At 31.3% G+C, this 20,645-nt stretch overlaps 1 protein-coding gene across 1 annotated transcript in view; it reads right to left on the reverse strand.

Moving 5' to 3' along the window:
- The window catches only part of LOC145242098 (glutamate receptor 2-like), a 1,575,989-nt gene that overhangs the window by 96,799 nt on the left and 1,458,545 nt on the right, over window positions 1–20,645 (reverse strand). The window contains exon 11 of the mRNA XM_080105053.1: window positions 6,631–6,770. Within this exon, the coding sequence (XP_079961179.1) occupies window positions 6,631–6,770 (140 nt within the window). The remainder of the gene's footprint in view (window positions 1–6,630; window positions 6,771–20,645) is intronic.

Here is a 20,645-nt window from a genome sequence, read left to right on the forward strand (position 1 = left end):
TTTTTTTTTCATGTGGGTTCTATACTGAAGAAGCCCCTTATTTCTCAGTTATACTACTTGAATATGTAATGTGATTTTCGGTTTTAATAATTTTTATGCACGTCTCAAGTTAGGATTTTCTTTGTTTTTCCATGTGAGTAATATACTGCACAAGTACCTTATTTCTTGGGTAGGATAATGTAAAAGTACCTTATTTCTAATATATAGATGAAACTACTCGATGCTTTTACATAGTTATCTGTTGTGCGAACTTTTTCGTATGTCATAGGTCAGAGTTTGTTTTATATTAGAATGCTATATTTTTTCTTTGCAAGGTTGTCACCACTTATCAAGGCCCGGAAGCCACTCAGGGATAAGGGTTATTGCATGTACAGTACGTTAGTGTTGAGATTTAATAAAGTGTCTACTTAAGGGGGCGGTTCATCAGGAATTTGTTTACGCTGGACTTGAAGACATCCAGGTTGTAGTGAGGTGGGAAGCAGGCAGACGGAACAGAGTTCCACAGACGTGCAGTTCTAAGAAAGAAGCTTCGTGCATGGAATTTACGTTTTGATTTAGGCACAGATAAAGAGTGGGGAAAATTTTTGACAGTGGTTTCAGCTAGACGGGTGGTTTTCGTAAAAGATTGGCGAGGGGGGGGGCAGAGATTAGAGCCCAGACGAGCACCTGCCATGGAAATAACGATAAAACAAAGATAGGTTCGCAACGTCTCTTCTGTGGGAGAGACGTTAAAGGGAATATAAAAGGGCATCCCCCACTAAGCGACGAAGTCTATTTTGTACTCTGTCAAGGCAAGATAGGCTGTTTTTAACAGCTCCTGCCTAGAGATGGCAGGAGTATTCCATCGTTGGACGCACTTGGCTTTTATACAGATAGAGAATTGCATCAGTAGTGAGATATCTTCTGGAGCGGTAGAAGGATCCCACCATTTTTCCAGCGACCTTGGCAACAGACTTGATGTACGTGTTCCATTTCATATCAGGAGTAAAGGTCAAGCCCAGAAGCTTGTCAAAACATGGGGCTTCTCCTAGACGAGCGCCATCCATTTCAATTGATGCCAGATGGGGGATCAGAACGTTGGTGATGTAAAGATAGGAGTTTGGCTTTAGATGCATTAAATGTAACCAGCCACATCTTCCCTCACTGAATCAGAGAGAAATGATTTAATGATTGAGAAAACATTTCCAGTTATACCGTAGCTGGAAATCTTGTGAAGTAGGCCTTTATGCCATACCTCATCAAAGGCCTTTGATATGTCAAGCGCAATTGCCCTCGAAAGGAAGCCTTTGTCAAGAGATTCGCTAATTAAAGAAGCACCTTATTTCTTATATAAATGCCATACTACTTGAATATATTACATAATTTTAGGTTTCCTTTGTTTTTCATATGGTTACTATACTGTACAAGTACCTAATTTCTCGGGTAGGATACTGTACAAGTACCTTTTTTCTAATTTAAAAATAAAAGAACTATACGATTATGTAATTTTTTGTTGTGCTAAATTTTCTGTACACCAGGAGTAAGAATTTGTTTTTTTTTCTATCTGGGCGCTATAGTGAAGAAGCGCCTTATTTCTCATATGTAAGTCATGCTACTCGACTATTAAACGTGATTTTCAGTTTTATTAACTTTTATGCATATCACAAGTCATATTTTCTTTGTTATTTTTCATATGAGTACTATACTACACAAGTAGCTTATTAATTTGATAAAATTACTTGTACCCATAAACACATTAAAAAGTAAGTGATCATTGCATGTGATTTTTGGAATATGATATCTATACAAATATATAATTAATCAGTTAATTAGTATAGAAGTGAACCCAATATATACAAATATATAATCATATACGCATACTAATCATTCATAATGATCGGTCAATTAGTTTAGGAAGGAATCCAATGCATAGAATATATAATAATATACACATAATTATAATTCATAATGATCGATTAATTAGTTTAGGAATGAATCCAATACACAGAAATATATAAGCATATACACATAATTATAATTCCTAATGATCGATTAATTAGTTTAGGAATGAATCCAATACATAGAAATATATAAGCATATACACATAATTATAATTCATAATGATCGATTAATTAGTTTAGGAGTGAATCCAATACATTAAAATATATAAACATATACACACAAATAAAATTCATAATGATCTGCTTATTTTTTTCAGAATGGACCCAACACATAGAAATATATAATCATATAAACATATTTAAAATTCATAATGATCCGTCAATTAGTTCAGGAATGAATCCAAGACATAAAACTATATAAACGTATACACATAATTAATATTCATAATGATCGGTTAATTAGTTTAGGATTAAATCCGATACAAAAGCCATTACTGTATTTATTTACGTCATTTTTGGAATGTAACAAATAAACCGATATATCATATATATTTTTAATATGACATTTTCGTTACGTAAATCCCAACCATTCTTCTGTATTTTTTAAAATAAAAATGTTCATGTGTATTTATTACATAACATTAAAAATCAAGAATATTGGAATGTGTAAAAAAAAGGCAAATGATGAAGATCGAAACCGCAACACTTGCGTTATTAATCGGCCACGCTATCTGTTGCACCAAAGGGACAACAGACTGAAGAAGGTTGTGAAATATCTTAATAAATACATTTCTCTTTTACACGATGTACGCATGCGCAGAATTACGCCATTGTACTATGCTCGTCAACGTGTCATTTCTTTCAAGTTTAAACCCTTTTTTGAACCCCTTAGCAATCATTTAAATCAATTAAAGACCTCTAATAAAATGCTGCATCGAAAATACAATCTTTTGAGCTATTGCACGCCGTCCATCGATCATCCGTCGAGGAGAAGATACAATTAAGAAAACGGAGACAGACACACACATACACACGGACATAGTGAGATTTATATATTAGACTAACAAGGCCACCCGGCGTTGATCGGGACCGTATAAGAAAAACATTTAACATACCTATTCTTAGGATAGAGGAATTTTTGATGTCTATGTATCATTTGCCATCGTGACCAAAAGAATATTTTACTGATCCTATGACGGGTATTATATGTATGAGATAATTGTACGTTCTTTAGAACAGGAAATTTACAGCACATATATGGAAAAAATTTCCTTGCGGTGGGGGTAATTTACAATACATAGTTAAAATAATTTACATAATTTTCTGCTGTGCAAACTTTTCTGTATGGCACAGGTAAGAGTTCTTGTTTTTACATCAGAATGTTATAGTGAAGAAGAACCTTATTTCTCATTTAAAAGTCATACTATCTGAATATATTACATGATTTTTGGTTTTAATAACTTTTATGTACGTCACAGGTAGCATTTTCTTTGTTTTCATATGAGTACTATACTGCACAAGTACCTTATTTCTTGGGTAGGATAATGTACAAGTACGTCATTTTTAAAATATAGATAAAACTACTCGATAATTTTACATAATTTTCTATTTTTCTAACTTTTCCGTGTGTCACAGGTGGGAGTTTGTTTGTTTTTACATCAGAGTGTTATAGTAAAGAAGCACCTTATTTCTTATATAAATGTAATACTACTCGAATTAGATGATTTTCGATTTTGATGACTTTTATGTACGTCGCAAGTAAAATTTCGTTTGTTTTTCACATAGGTACTATACTGTACAACAAGTACCTTATTTCTTGGGTAGGATACTGCACAAGTATCTTTTTCTAATTAAAAATTGAAAGAACTCAATACTTTTATGAAAATTTCCGTTGCGCTAAATGTTTTGCACACCAGAGGGTAATAATTTTTTTTCTTCTGGGTGCTATAGTGAAGAAGCACATTATTTTTTAGATGTAAGTTATACTACTCGAATATTTAACGGAATTTACAGTTTTAATAACTTATGTGCGTTACATGTAAGATATTCTTTGTTTTTTCATGTGAGTACTGACTGCACAAGTACCTTATTTCTTGGGAAGGATACTTTGCTAGTATCTTATTTCTAATATAAAGATGAAACTACTCGATGATTTTACATAAGTTGTTCATATGAATACCATACTGTCAAATTCCTTATTACTTGTATAGAATTTCTTGTACACATTAATACATTAACAAAGTAAGTGAACATTGTATGTGATTTTTGGAATATGACATCTATAGACATATACAAACATATACATTACATATATTTCATAATGATCAGTTAATTAGTTTTGGAGTGTATCCAAGACGTAATCATATATATCCAATATATAATCATATACACATAATTAAATGTTTTTTTTACAAGATAGTCAAGGCCCGGAAGCCATTCGAGAGAAATGATTTAATGATTAATGATTAAAATTAATAACAATCGGTTAATTGTTTTAGGAGTGAATCCAATACATAAATATATATAAACATATACACATCCTTAAAATTTAAAATGATCGGTTAATTAGTTTAGGAGTGAATCTAATACGTAGAAATATATAAACATACAAACATAATTAAAATTCATAATGATCGGTTGATTAGTTTTGGAGTGAATCCAATGCACAGAAATATATAATCATATACACATAAATAAAATTCATAATGATCGGTTAATTAGTTTAGGAATGAATTCAATACAAAGTTCCATTACTGGATCTATTTACGTGATTATTGGAATGTAGCAAATAAGCCGATATATAATATATCCTATATATTTGGAATATGACATTTTCGTTATGTACAGCAAAACATTTCTTTTAGTTTTTTTTTTATATGAAAGTGTTCTTTTATATTTATTACGTAACATTTAAAAGTTAAGAATATCGGAATGTAACAAAAAAAGGAAGAAATGGTATAGATCGAACCGGCAATATTGGTGTTAGTAATCGATGACGCTACACGTTGCACTAAAGAAACAACTGCATTAACCATCTGGTAAATTTAATAAATAAATAAATCTCTGTTACAGATCGTGCGCATGTGCAAACGACGCCATTGTCGCTATGCTCGTTAAGTTGTCATTTCTTTCAAGTTTGAACCCCTTTTTTGAATCCCTTAGCAATTGTTTTAATCTATTAACCATCCTAATAAAATTCCTCACCCTATATGCAATCTTTTGAGCTACTGCACGCCGTAAAACGACCATCCATCTAGGAGGAGATACAATTTAAAAACGGAGACAGACACACACACAGACATAGTGAGATTTATATAATAGATTATCAAGAATATCGGAATTAAAAAAACTCAATTGATGGTGATCGACGCTCGTTAAGGTGTTATTGCTTTCAAGTTTAAACCCCTTTTGAAGCCCTTAGCAATTATTTTTTATCGATTAAATGCCCCTAATAAAATTCTGCACCAAAAATGCAATCTTTTTAGCTATTGCACGCCGTCCAACGATCATCCGTCTAGGAGGAGATACAATTTTAAAAAGGAGACAGATACACACAGACATAGTGAGATTTATATATTAGATTATAATACTATTACTTATAATTACTAAAGCTGAGTTATCGCTTTATGTTAAAAATCCATTTGATTTGCTATTATTAATCGCAATTTAAAATTCACTATGTCTTCTATTTATTACTTACACGTGCACTTAGTTACGTTGATTGACTTCTCACATTTATTTTATACAATCGTCTTTATATTAAAAATGGCTTTGCAAACTCAGCTTTTCCTCATTCAAATAATTTGACGCAAACTCAGTGAATGGGGTCAGATTATTATAAAAAGAAATGAAATACACCATACCACCAGTTGTAGGCAAATATATATTTTATCCAACCAATTAGATCTTCACATTCAAATGAACATGTTTTATTTTTTATATTTAAGATTCCTTTGGGGAGATGAAATAAATAATTACCAGATCGTCGGAAAGAGCAACTCTTTTAATATAGTATCTCTTTAATTTTATTAAAATCCTCATTTTTTTTCTAATATATATATATATATATATATATATATATATATATATATATATATATATATATATATATATATATATATATATATATATATATATATGAACAAATGATTAATAAAACATGTTAAAAGGCATCTTGAAAAAGAGTTAAAAACATATTTAATTTTTAAAGGAAACACAAGATAAGTGGATATATTATAAGCTCTATTTCCTTTTCGGTTTTATTGAGCTTTTACATCTGGTTGAGATTACTTTACTTGTAAATATTAGCTCTTTAATATTTATAATATATTTTAAGTTTACTATTTTGATTACCTTGGTAAACTTATTGTACTTTTTATTGTAATATATCTGGTAATATATATATATATATATATATATATATATATATATAATATAAAATAACATTATTATGTAATTTTTGTTGTAATATATCTGGTAATATATATATAATATAATATAACATTATTATGTAATTTTTTTTGTAATATATCTGGTAATATATATATATAATATAATATAACATTATATATATATATATATATATATATATATATATATATATATATATATACAATGGTATATTATATTATATATATATATACATTACCAGTTAAATTTATACCCACAGGATAGAATTCCATAAAACATTGTGCTAAACATATTTCATTTTTAAATAAATTTTTGAAAGAATGACAAGCGTTATACTTACCCTCCGTGTGAGCTCACCAATCATTCCGTTCCACGTATTATTCGGTAATTTTTGTCCATAATTCTTGTCTCGTACTAAACGAAACACGTAATCCATTTGGATTATCCTTTTCAGATGTTCAGCCAATTCTATACAATAACCTGTGAACGGGAAAGAAGAGTGCCACACATATGTTCGCATAGAACACGTAAACAACGTTGATTAAAATCTATTTAGTCTGATCTACTTGTGTCGTGTGTAATATTTTAATTTGTTATCCTTTCCCTGATCCTCCCCAAAAAACAACGCCGCAACATTATGAACACTATCAATATCTATTATGTTGCCATTTGTTTGCGCGTAAGCAAATCGAAACATCTGATTGGTTGACAAAAAGGAATATGCAGCGTGCACATTACTACGGCAATAGTTTTAACGGTAACGAACGGTCCAAATATTGACAATTTAAATAGTTTCAATTATCATACTTCAGTTCGAATTAAACGTAAGTAAGCATTGTTTTAATCGAAAAAGGTGCTTTGTCAACTGAAAGAAACCAACCTAACATAATAAAAAATAAAATCATTCAACTATTTTTACAGGCTAAAAACAAATAAAAAAGTTCTCGAATCTAAATACACTATATATCAAGTTTCGAGTCTGATGATCAAATATTCAGAGAGGAGTTTGATTCATTTTGCACAGAGAGATAGATAGATAGAGAGAGAGAGAGAGAGAGAGAGAGAGAGAGAGAGAGAGAGAGAGAGAGAGAGATAAAGTTCACTTTATACGTATATATAAATATATTTTCCCCAAACCTCTGGCGTTGATGGAGAGAAGACTAAAACTTGCTGCTATGGTTTCAAATGATCTGAAATAATAACAAAGGGAGACTTGATTCAAAATATTTCTCATATGTAAGTTTTAATCCCCCCTCCATCAAGCCCAGAGATTTTGGGGGAAATATCAGCTATTTTGTAATTCATATGAAAAACTGGGAAAACAAATAACTATGATTGAAACACTTTATGTCTGTAAAAAAAGTGCAAACATAGACTCTGGATGATGGATGACCCTCTTAATGTGCAACCTTAAAGGCAAATACCACATTGCTCACTACACAATTTCCAACGAGCCTTCATTTGTTAAATTCTGATCAATAGTCTCTGAGATTTGGAACTCATAAATAAAAGTAGTATATCTTTCTATTTATCTATCTATCTTACTCATAGCATAATCGAATATTGAAATTCTCATATCTAAACTTTATGGAAATTTGCAAGCTTTTTGAAGATTATAATATGGTTAAAATTTTATGACAATTAGTAAAAAAGACCTTTACTTTCAAATCAATGCTCAAATTTGCCTACATTTGTATATATAATGTCCTGGCAGGCTAGCGTCCGTTTTGCTGCTTTGGGATGAATTTTGCTTAGGACTTTTTTTTGCTTGGTCGTCTCCCCTGTAGCCTTGCCAGGCCTCTATAACACACACACACACACACACACACACACACACACACACACACACACACACACACACACACACACACACACACACACACACACACATATATATATAAAATCTAATAAATATAGTATGTATATATATAAAATAAATATTATACAATATATATATATATATATATATATATATATATATATATATATATATAAACATGCCTATGTGCTAGAACGTTTTAATCCGAAATTCTACGCAATTATGCATTATGTAACCAATCATCAAATAAGAAACCATAAAAACGAATAATTAATGAACGCTTGTTTTTTAAAGGAATATGCAAATTAATATTTATCCGTGACTGAGTATATTAAGAAATCGCTTTAATATGTGAAAAAAAATATAGACTTTTTATATCAATATCAGAGCGAGAAAAACTCAGCTTTATGAATATATATACCCGGTGCCTTCAACAAGTTTCCAGACCATTTTGTATAGACATTTAAAATTGTCGTAGATTCTTGAAAATTCAGTATTTATTGCTCTACATCTTATGAGATGACTGACCAATTTTTATAATTTCAGGTTCAAATGAACAGCTACAGCAGAAACTAGAATACGCCCTACTAAAACATGATTGTCACAACTGGGGAATTTCAAAAATGTAATCTTAACGTAAAGACACTTTAGAAGAACGAAATTCTGTTTTAAACTTGGAAAAACTGGTGGTTTGCAATGAAAACTGACCAGAGATCAAGAAACAGAGTTTCCAGTGGAAGTATGCTTACTCTCCTAGACTTAAGAAGATATGGCAAATCCACCCAGAAACTTATGATAATCCCTTTTTTGCACGGGTTTTAGCAAATCGGGTCAGTGACATTTCCACGAGAACAATGCACCAATCCACAACTCCATCCTTGTCACAGACTATTTGACCAAAATGGGCACCAAAACAGTTTCTTATCCTCCCTAGAGTCCAGATTAGGCTCCCTGTAACTTTTGGTTATTCCCTAACCTCAAGGAAAACCTTAGCGGCTGTCGTCATGAGACAATTGAAGAGATAAAAGAAGCTGTGACGAGGATCATTGACACGCTCACACCAGATGACTTTCATGGCGCCTTCCAGAAGTTATTGGAAGCATACAACGAGTGCATTGCAAACTGAAGTAATTACTCCGAAGAGGACTAGAGTTTCATGTGTATACCATCAATAAAAGTGTCAATACGAAAAAGTCTTGAAACTTATTGAAGGCGTCTTAAATAAGTTTCTAGACTTTTTTGTGTTGACACTTTTATTGATAGTATGCATATGAAACTCTAATCCTCTTCGGAGTAACTACCTCAGATTGCAATGTACTCGTTGTATATATATATATATATATATATATATATATATATATATATATATATATATATATATATATATATATATATATTTGTATATATATGTGTGTGTATGGTCACGAATAGGCTCCTATATGGTTGACTATTTTAAAAACCTGATCACATATGATGATAGAATATGTATCGAGACACAGAAATGGGTATGTTTGATCTGGAAGAACGGTTGTTCATTAAAAGTGTGGGGTCTGCGTTCGCGCCTGGTCACCAAAGTATGGAAATAAAAAATTTAAAGATTAAAAGAAACTTTTACAAGTGTTTTTGATATAGATGTACATAAGAATACTTTTATAAGTATGTTTTAACTTAAATAGGGATGGTATCATAAAATTGTGGGGTCTGCGTTCGCGCCTGGCCTCCATAGAATGGAAATAGGCACAAACTTTAATAAAGACTTTTCATATCTATCTGCGCAAGTATACTTTGATAATTATGTTTCAGTTTGAAGAAATATGGTATAATAAAACTATTGGTAACCACACACACACATACACACACGTTCAGCTATATATTATATATATATATATATACTTCTTAGCACACTTTCAAAACCCTTATTGTGTTAGATGCTGTTTCGCTCACCGAAGAAAAATTTCCTTTTTTTTTTCTCATATGATGGACTTTTGTCACTTTATTCGTGAAATAAAATCTTTGTATGATATTGGAAAAAGAAATCAAAACCGAAATTTGAATATTAATTCTAGATATTCACATTTGAAACATCTTTACCAAAATGCCTGTACTCTATGACTTGATCTTCTGCCAAATAAAAACCACAACAGAAATCATTGATTGAACATCGCCGAACACGCGGATTCTAAATGTTATAAGTAGGCTATGACAACAGCATATCCTTTTCATTATTTTGACTCTCGAGTATATATCCGACACAGTTAGTCAACCGAGAACCACGACACTCTATATAAAAGCATATAATATATCAACGGATACACACTCTAGAGTCAAAACAACGAAAAGAATATGCTGTTGTCTTAGCTCTAGTTACAAGATTATACGAGGGGCGTGCAATAAGTAATGCCTCTGACCCACTTCCCATAGCAGTAGAGCAACGAAACTTGCCACAGCTATTAGTCTTTCTCTACATAGGAACCACTCAGAGTTATGCATTTCTCCCATCGTTTGATGCAGCTCTGGAGACCATTTTTGTAGACCCCCCCCCGGTTGGTCCTCCAACCACGACGTGACTTCAGAAATCAAGGCTGCATCATCTGAGAAACGCTTTCCTTTCAAAACAACTTCAAGGCTGGGAAGAGCTGAAAGGCAGAGGGTGCAAGGTCAGGAGAGTAGGGAGGATGGGGTAGGATTTCATAACCACACGCCCTTGCTTCTGATCTGGCGACATGCGAGTTGTAGACCGGAGCGTTGTTCTGCAGGAGGAAGGTACTTTTGCTGATCTTGCCCCGCATCTTGATTTTGATAGCTTCCCTTAATTTCCTCAAAAGTGAAGCATAATAGGCTCCTGTAATTGTGGTACCCTTTTCCAGGAAATCTATCACTACTCCGTCCTGGTCCCAGAAGACTGTGAGCATGACCTTGCCAGCTGAGGGATACACCCTTGCCTTCTTTGGAGGTGGTGAGTCCAAGTGCTTCCACTGCATTGACTGGGTTTTGGTCTCTGGATCATAGTGATGGACCCAGGTTTCATCCTGTGTAATCAGTCTTTTGAAAAACTTTGACTCATCTTCTTGGCACATCTCCAAATTTATCCTCGAGCACTCGACGCGTTCTCGCTTCTGGAATGGTGCGAGCAACCTGGGAATCCGTCTGGCAGACACCTTATGCATATGCAAATGGCCATGAATGATAGTTTCCACAGACCCTGTACTAATCTTGACATCTTGGGCTATTTGGCGAATAGTAATGCGCCGATCTTCCAAAATGGCAGCCTCAACTTGACGGACAGATGCCTCATAAATGGCAAAGGGGGGGCGACCAAGTCTGGGAGCTGTTTCCACAGACTTCCGGTCATGTTTGAATTCACGATACCAGCGTTCTACAAGGTCATATGATGGGGCACTATCACCATAAGTTTGTTTCATTTCATCAAAAGTCTCCTGTGGTGTGCGTCCTTTCAAATAAAAAAACTGGATCACTGCTCGACATTCAACAGGCTCAGTTCAAACACCTGTAAAACAGTAACCACAATGAGTTCTGAGCTGTAATTTCCCACATAACCTATAGAGATATAACTTATTGCATATGCAAAATTTCAGCTAGATCAGACAACTGGAAGTGGGTCAGGTGCATTACTTATTGCACGCCCCTCGTAAGATTGTACAATCCTTATCATCTTCCAACCATTTTCTCCATATGAAAAGAGCATAACATATTTACTAGCATCCTGCTCGACTGATCTGGTTCGAATATCAGATTAATAAAAAGTAGTAACTACTAGAACCCGCCGAATTTAGAAACGAACGGTTAATAACACATCAAGAGACATCCTGAATCACTTCTGAGATGAGTAACATATTGAGAGGCTACAATGGCTCGTTTAAACAAATGAAATGAAGGAACACATCAAATATTATCTCATGCTGCTTGCGATATAACATTGGGCCGATTTGCAATAACATTCCGAATATTAGCAAATTAATGGACACATGGTAGGAAACGACTCAAAGCCAACGGTTTGTCTGTTCCTGATAATAGATGATAGCATGCTCCCATCCGCCGCGTTTCTCATTTCCTTTTTTTCTTAACGATGTCTGCACCCACAAAGTTAAAATAAAACTAGACTTATTTAAAATGAAATCTTTTAATCAGCAAAGTAAACGACAAAATTTAGTCGGGTCAAGTTGCATAAACAAATATATGAAGGTGAAATTAGAGGGCGATTCGTATCCGGGGTTCGAATTTTGCGAATGGTTAAACTGATGATTGTGACGGAACGTATACCCATATGGATAATTATAATAATAATAATAACAATAATATTTATTATTAAATATGTATTTTATTTAGCAATTTATCTTTGTATGTCTACAGTTGTTCATTCCAATTTGCGCATGTCTAATCTCCTTTAAATACAACATATTCGGCAAACGATCACTACGTGGATACATATAAATATGGGATATTTCCAATTTAAGCAGAACAGATGAACCTGACAAATTGAAACATGTGTGATAAAACAATATGTTTAATGGAAATCAACCTAGACAAGGTATGAAGCCACTTGATGTGAGAACATAACAAGAACGAAAGATGACTGTTGCAAAACAAAGGCGAAAATGATCTTAATTTTAAAAACCAAAACTATAATTAGGAGGAAAATAATCAGCAGGAATAGAGTTAAATTATACGTAATATTTGGATTAAAAAATTATTATTAAATAATTATTTATTTTATTTATCAATTCATCTTAATATGTCCAGAGTTGTTTATCTCAATTTGCTCATATCTATCTATATATCTATTTATTGAACTATAATATATAAGTTCAAACACTTAGTCAAGCCTGTCACTGTTCTATCACTTTTTATTTTCTATTTGTTTGTTTCGCCTTGTTCTAATCAAAACAAAAGAATTAATTTTGCCCAAATTGGATGATGTTGCACGTTTGTTTTGTAAGCTTTTTTACACATTAGCGTGATTGTTATTAAAAAAAAACTAAGTAGTTACACCCTGAAGACGCATAGTTGTGGGAATGGTATTTTCTATTACAGACATGTCGCTTATTTTTATATTTTATGTGTATCTGGTTTGAGATATTTTTTAATCGATTTTCACATTGATTGATTCTCGGATAAGTAGGTATTTCATAATTACAAATCAGATCGACAGATAAGAAGCTGTCAAAAAGTATGACTCAAATGTAGTTCTGCTTTTTATTTTTTTTTACAAATGAAATTTTTGAAATTAATTGGCGATTTTAATGTAAAACGTTTGTCGCAGCAAATCTAATAAGGCTCTAGATGGTGCATGAACTGTATTAACCTGAACAAGAGAGAGAGAGAGAGAGAGACAGAGAGAGGAGAGAGAGAGGAGAGAGAGATGAAAATGGAATAATATGAAACACTGGTAACAAACAATTGTATATGTATTACACACTGTTTTATGCGCATATATATATATATATATATATATATATATATATATATATATATATATATATATGTGTGTGTGTGTGTGTGTGTGTTCTTAGTTTTATTTAGGAAAATTCCAGCAGAGTGCTCTATTATAAGGAAAAATTCCAAAATAAGAGTGTATTATTTATATTTTTATTTTCAGAAAATTTAGATGAGATGTCATCGGTCCGGCAGTTTGAAACCTAATAACAGGGAAGTGTTTGAGGTCCTCATATCAAGCTCTTTTCAGTCAATCCATCTCATCTGTTTATAACCGGAAGTAATAGCATACACATACATTACAAGATCTCATGCAAATTTCAGTTTTTAAAAATCTTCCATTTCAAATAATAAAATTAAAAAAATTGTCCGTTTAATATTTTGGACGCCCCCCCCCCAAAAAAAAACAGTAAGGAAAAGCTAAGCAAAAGGAAAAAGAAAAGAATAAAAATGAGAACTTGTATATACTAATATGTTCTGTTATTTATAATTCTAATATATGTAAACTGTTTATCGCGTCACGTATGAAAAAATCTGATTTATTAAATCATTAATTTTTAATTTTTTTCTGGTCTTAAACGGAATTGTTTTTATCCTAACTCAATAACTAAACTAGTCCAAGGGAGACAACATTGTAAAACCCTGATCAATTTCATAAAAATGGTTTTAATCTGATATTTTTAAACCTAATTCGAATGGATAATAATTATTTTTATATAATAGTATATCTAACTTTCTTCTTCTTCTTCTTCTTCTTCTTCTTCTTCTTCTTATGTACTATATAAAACATGCTTATATTCTCATTCAATCGCATGATTCAATATTGTTCAAGTGTAAATTTCTTTTAAATAGTCTGAAGAAACCTATATTATATTTTTTTCTAAAATCTAATATATCAGATTAGACAAAATTATTAAAATTAAAATACAAAACTAAAATAAAATTAAAATTAATTTTAACTTTATATTTCAAATTAAATTTCAAATTAAATTAAAAAAAATTAATTTTAAATCACTTTTAAAATAAAAATGGCAAATAAATTATATTTATGATGGCTTTCCTTCTGTCAGTCGTTCCGCACATTTAAACAGCTTTTTTTAACTGGGTAATATGGAACTTTGCAAAGCAAGCGTTGTTTCAATTTAGGGAAGTATGAAGGTTTCTGTTTAATTTTCCTCTATTTAATAGTAAAAAGGGTCCCCTTTCTTTTCGTTGCTACACACATATATCTACCTATATACAGATATATGCATATATATATATATATATATATATATACATATATAAATATATACTATATTACTTTTAGCGATCGGACTATTGTTCTCATCAGTAGTGTTATTTGTACATCTCTATTTTATAGTTATTGGTTCGAATTTGTAAAAAGATTGATTGACTAAAGGTAATTGTATTAAAGATTGGCAAAAGATAATCTCTCCTCGATCAGCAAAATTTTAAGGGTGTACAATGTTTTTTTACAATTAGAATCTCCGAAACGCCATTAAAATCTAGACTTTATCCTTTTTCATAAATTATATTACCTGATACAATTTTCATGAATTATATTACCTGATACAATTTTCATTAATTATATTTCCTCATACACATTTTCCATGTATTATATTATCCCATACCTCTTTTTATAAAAATTATATTATCCCATACCCTTTTTCCAAAATTTTATTATCGCATACACGTTTTGAAACATTATATTACCTCATATCTTGTTTATATTACCTCATAACCATTTTTTCAAAAATAATCTTACCTTATACCCTTTTTTATAAATTATATAATCTAATACTCTTTTTTCATAATTATATTAACTCATAGTCTTTTTTCATAAATTACGTTACATTATACTTTTCTTTCAAAATAACCTTACCTCATACTCTTATTATACATACTATATCACGTCATATTCTATAATTTTTATTACTTCCTACCCATTTTTATGACTTATATTACCTGGTACATTTTTTCGACAAATTATATTACCTCATACCCTTTTTTCATGAATTACATTTTCCACAAATTACATTACATCGTACATTTTTTCTCAAATACATTTCCCTCAATTGTATTAATCCATACTATTTTTCCATAATTTATATTACCCTATACACTTTTTATAAATTATACTAATTTATACATTTTTTCAACAAATTACATTAATTCGTACCATGTTTTGTATAAATTATATTACATTATTATTTTTTACGGAAATATTACCTAAACCCTATTTTCCAAAAATAATATTACTGCATCGTATTATTCCATAAATAATATTGCCTCATACATTTCTCCACTAATTATATTCTCAGAAATTATATAACCTTATTATAATGTTTTTATAAATTATATGACTTTATATTTCTTTCATAAATTATATTACCTCATACCTCATAAACTGTTTTTGCTTTATACTCTTTTTCATAAATTTTATTATTTCGTATCATTTTTCATGCATTATATCACATTATATGTCTTCATTAATCATATTACCATATCTCATTTACATAAATTATATTACCTAAATTTCTTTTCATAAATTATATTACCTCATATTTTTTCATAAATTATTTTACGTCATATCTTTTCATAATTCATATTGCTTAATACCTTTTTTCGATAAATAATATCAACTTTATCTTTTTTCATATATTATACTACCTTCTAACTTAAAAAATATTTTATCTTATATTTTTTTCATAAATTATATTATCCTATAACTTTAAAAAAATATATTACCTAATATCTTTATTTCCTATATAATATTACCTCAGACATAATTTCCTAAATCATATTTTTGGAAAAATTATATTATATTTTTTCATAAATTATATTGTCTCATACGCCTTTTCAAAAATTATATTACCTCATATCATTTTTTCATAAATTATATTACATCAAAATTTTTCCCCTATATTATAATACCTCATACCTTTTTATATCAATTATATTACATAAGACATTTTTCATAAATTATATTGCCTCATACATGTATTTCTATAAACTATAATTTTTCATATCTTTTTCTTTATAAATTATATTACCTTATTCAATTTTCTCATATATTATATTACCTAATACTCTTTTCAATAAATTATATTAAATTATAACTTATTTTCATGAATTATATTACCTCATATTTTTTTCACAAGTTATATGCATTAATTATATTCCTTAATATCTTTTTCTATAAATTATACTGTTTCATACTGTTTTTTTTTTCATAAATTATATTACCTCATATCTTTTGTCCATAAATTTTATTACCTCAAACTTTTTGATGAATTATATTATCTGACACCAAGCTTCGGGAAGTGTCATGGAGATTCACTGGCGTCTAACCACTGAACTGAGCGTTGCCGGGAAAGAACCCACTTTTCATAGCAAGTAACAACCCGGTCGAGAAATGAGTCGTTCCTTTAAAAGAAAGGAAGATGACACTTCATAACGGCGTTTCTTTTGGTTGTCGTTTAATTCGTGAAGCATCCATTTATTAAGTTTTTTTTTATCTTTCCAATCTCTCTCTAGTGGTTGGAAATCGTCATATACGTTACGTTTAATTCAGAAGCAAGTTCTTGCGTGGATTGGCTTCGACTAAGTCTTTTAATTGATCGTTGTCAGAATCCGATCACCGACCATTACGCCCATCATCTACAAGACTCTCGTTACCACCACGAAATTTCTTAAGCCTCCATTGTGCTGTGCGTTCAATAATAGTTCCTGGGTTAAACACTTTGTTGAAATCGCGAGCTGTTTCAACAGCTTTTCGGCTTGAATTCAAATTAAAAAATTGTGCTATTTGCTTGTTTTCCATCTTGTATTCAACGTTTTTAAAAAGACATAATTGTTTAAAAGGATTTTAATTAAAACGATTAGATAGAGCGTAAACGTATATATGAAGTAAAGGTATTACAACGAAAACTGATCTTAAAATACATAATTTGAAATAAAAATCAAAATTTGTCAACCTAATATATATATATATATATATATATATATATATATATATATATATATATATATATATATATATTAAGAACTGGCTATTTAGAACAAAATAATAAAATAATGATATTATACAAAATAACATTTCCTTTACAAAACTAAAAACTATGATTAACTTTAATTTATTATATTAGTGTATAAATTTCAGTTATTCTACGTATATGATTTATGTATGTTTATATTTATCAATTTATCTCAGTATGCCCCTGTTTGTTCATCTCTCTCTCTCATCTTGAAATACAATATATACGTTCCAAATACTTAGCCAAAACCTGTCACAATTCTTGGCCCATTTTGAAAACTTCACATTTGTTTGACGTTCTCGCTTTTGTTTGATGGAAATTTTCTTTCTTTCTTTTTTTTTTACATGTGATGGAATAGTAGTCAGTCTGTTCGTGCAGTAAATACGTGTTCTTTTTGATTTTTGGTTTCCTTGTACGAGACTCTATGAACGAGCATTTATCTGCTGCAGTGAGACTTGGCGGAGTATCACGTGACCCGAGAAAGAATTGAGGCTTCCTATTTCCTACGCTGAAGTTATGTGAACTGTAATCGAGAAGAAGCGATAAGTTATTCGTACCTAAGATGTCTTCCGTTAGAATAAATGACCATGAATAAAAATTTTGTTACACACACTGGTACTCGTTTATACATACACATCAGGAAACTTGAAATCATGGTGCCCGTCCAAAACTTCTCCTATATTAAAAATAATAACAAAAAAATATTATAATGTACATACCGTAACGGAAAGAAAATGTCGTATTTTAAAAACCGCATGAATAGATCAAGTTGTTTTATTTTTATAAAAGAAATTAATTTTTAAGCGTATTTGATTTTTCCAAAGACTCTACCAGAATGATTTTCTTAAATCTCGCAAGTTTTAATTATTTGATGCTATTTCCCCTACTTCTTTAGCCAGTTTATCAATTTATCTATTGCCAATTCGCTATTTTTGCATTTTAAAAATCTTTTTTAAAATTATGGTTACAAAATTGTTTTCCTTATGGGTCATGAATAGAGTGCATGTTTTCCGTGCTTCTGACTCGTGCATTTTAGAAGTCTACAATCGGCGTAATTTGCGTATTATGTAAAAAGTATTAGTATTCATGAAGAATATGTGTCTTGGAATGTGTGTAGGTATATGGAATGTGTGTGGGTCTATGGAATGTGTGTGGGTCTATGGAATGTGTGTGGGTATATGGAATGTGTGTAGGTATATGGAATGTGTGTGGATATATGGAATGTGTGTAGGTATATGGAATGTGTGTGGGTCTATGGAATGTGTGTAGGTATATGGAATGTGTGTAGGTATATGGAATGTGTGTGGGTCTATGGAATGTGTGTGGGTATATGGAATGTGTGTGGGTATATGGAATGTGTGTAGGTATATGGAATGTGTGTGGGTATATGGAATGTGTGTAGGTATATGGAATGTGTGTGGGTCTATGGAATGTGTGTGGGTATATGGAATGTGTGTAGGTATATGGAATGTGTGTGGGTATATGGAATGTGTGTAGGTATATGGAATGTGTGTGGGTCTATGGAATGTTTGTGGGTATATGGAATGTGTGTAGGTATATGGAATGTGTGTGGGTATATGGAATGTGTATAGGTATATGGAATGTGTGTAGGTATATGGAATGTGTGTGGGTCTATGGATGTGTGTAGGAAAAAGCATAAGTGTGATTTGTTGCTGTTCTATGTAAAGTTAAAACTAAACAGAGAACGGAAAACTGTTGTTTGAAGTCGACTGTTTAAAATTGGGATTATGTGGGGAGGAAATGATATCATAGGAAAAAAGTAGGTGCAAGAAAATAGAGAGTTATCGTCTCTTGAAATTAGATGTTGTCGTGATCGAATGCGGGTTTCATGTCCTTTGCCACGTTAATTGTCTTTGGAGAAGGTCCAGTCCATTATGATGCAAATTACCGCCAGGTGTAAATCATCTCAGAGTAAGTAATGACGTTATTTGGTGTTCTTTTTAATTGTTTCTATTAATCTAGCACCCCACCCAACAAAAGATCAACCTATTTACTACCACGTCACCACTACGAAGCAGTTGTATTTACTCTAGTAGCGTTGAACCGTCTTCTTCCGAAATAAATAGTGTCTAGAGAATATCAATTTCACAAGCGATTCAATCGTTTGCAAATTCCGGTTTTGAAGTTCTTGCAGGGAGGTCTCGACATCTTCATGCGTACAACGCCTGGTATTCCTAAGTGATCACCCATATAGTACTAGCCAGGCTATATGTTGCTTAACTCCGGTGATCTAGCAGAGGGAAGAATGGATATTCTTTATTAAAATTTGTTATTGATTATATTCAGAGGCGGCACGAATGATTGAAATGCTTCTAACTAGCTGGACAATACATTATTGCGTTTTTCCACTAACGTTTAAACTGAAGTCGATATCTCATTTCAAATTCTCTCTTAAGTTACACCATTAAAGCTACCTATCAGATATATAACCCTGTAAATTTCCACTAAAGTATTAAGCAGAAAAGCAAGAGAGTTCCTGCATCTGTGAAATTAGACGTTGAAATGATTAGACACAAGTTTCGAATTTCTCCTCCAAGCTAGGAGACCTGGGAGGAGAAGATTCATTTCATCTTGATGTAAATTACCGTAAGAATTAGATCAAATCGCAGGGTAAGTAACGAAGTTATTTGATGTTCTTTTTAATTGATTTTAATTTCTTCAGCAACCAAAAAAGAAAAAAAAGAAAGAAAGAAAGAAGAAAGGACTGAGATCTTTACAACTACCATGTCATCACAATCTTTATAACTGCATGTAACCAACTACTTCGGAAAAACGAATGGCTGTTTCTGTAGATAGTAAAGATCTGCAGGGGTCGAAAAATTCTCAACACTCCATAAGTTCATAATCGTAGTTATAGAAACTATTTTCAGACTCTTGTTACTACAAAAGAATTGAAGTAGTTTTGGTGTCTCGTCTATTGAATTTATTAAACGGTGCAAGTATTATTATTAGGAGTCTGCCATGAAACAACTATTCCAGCTATTATTGGTCACATACAGTTTTGGAGGGATTTCTGTAGTA

This window comes from Euprymna scolopes, chromosome 1 (genome assembly GCF_053919585.1).
Source record: "Euprymna scolopes isolate OS-2025 chromosome 1, ASM5391958v1, whole genome shotgun sequence".
Classification (NCBI taxonomy): Eukaryota; Metazoa; Mollusca; class Cephalopoda; order Sepiida; family Sepiolidae; genus Euprymna; species Euprymna scolopes.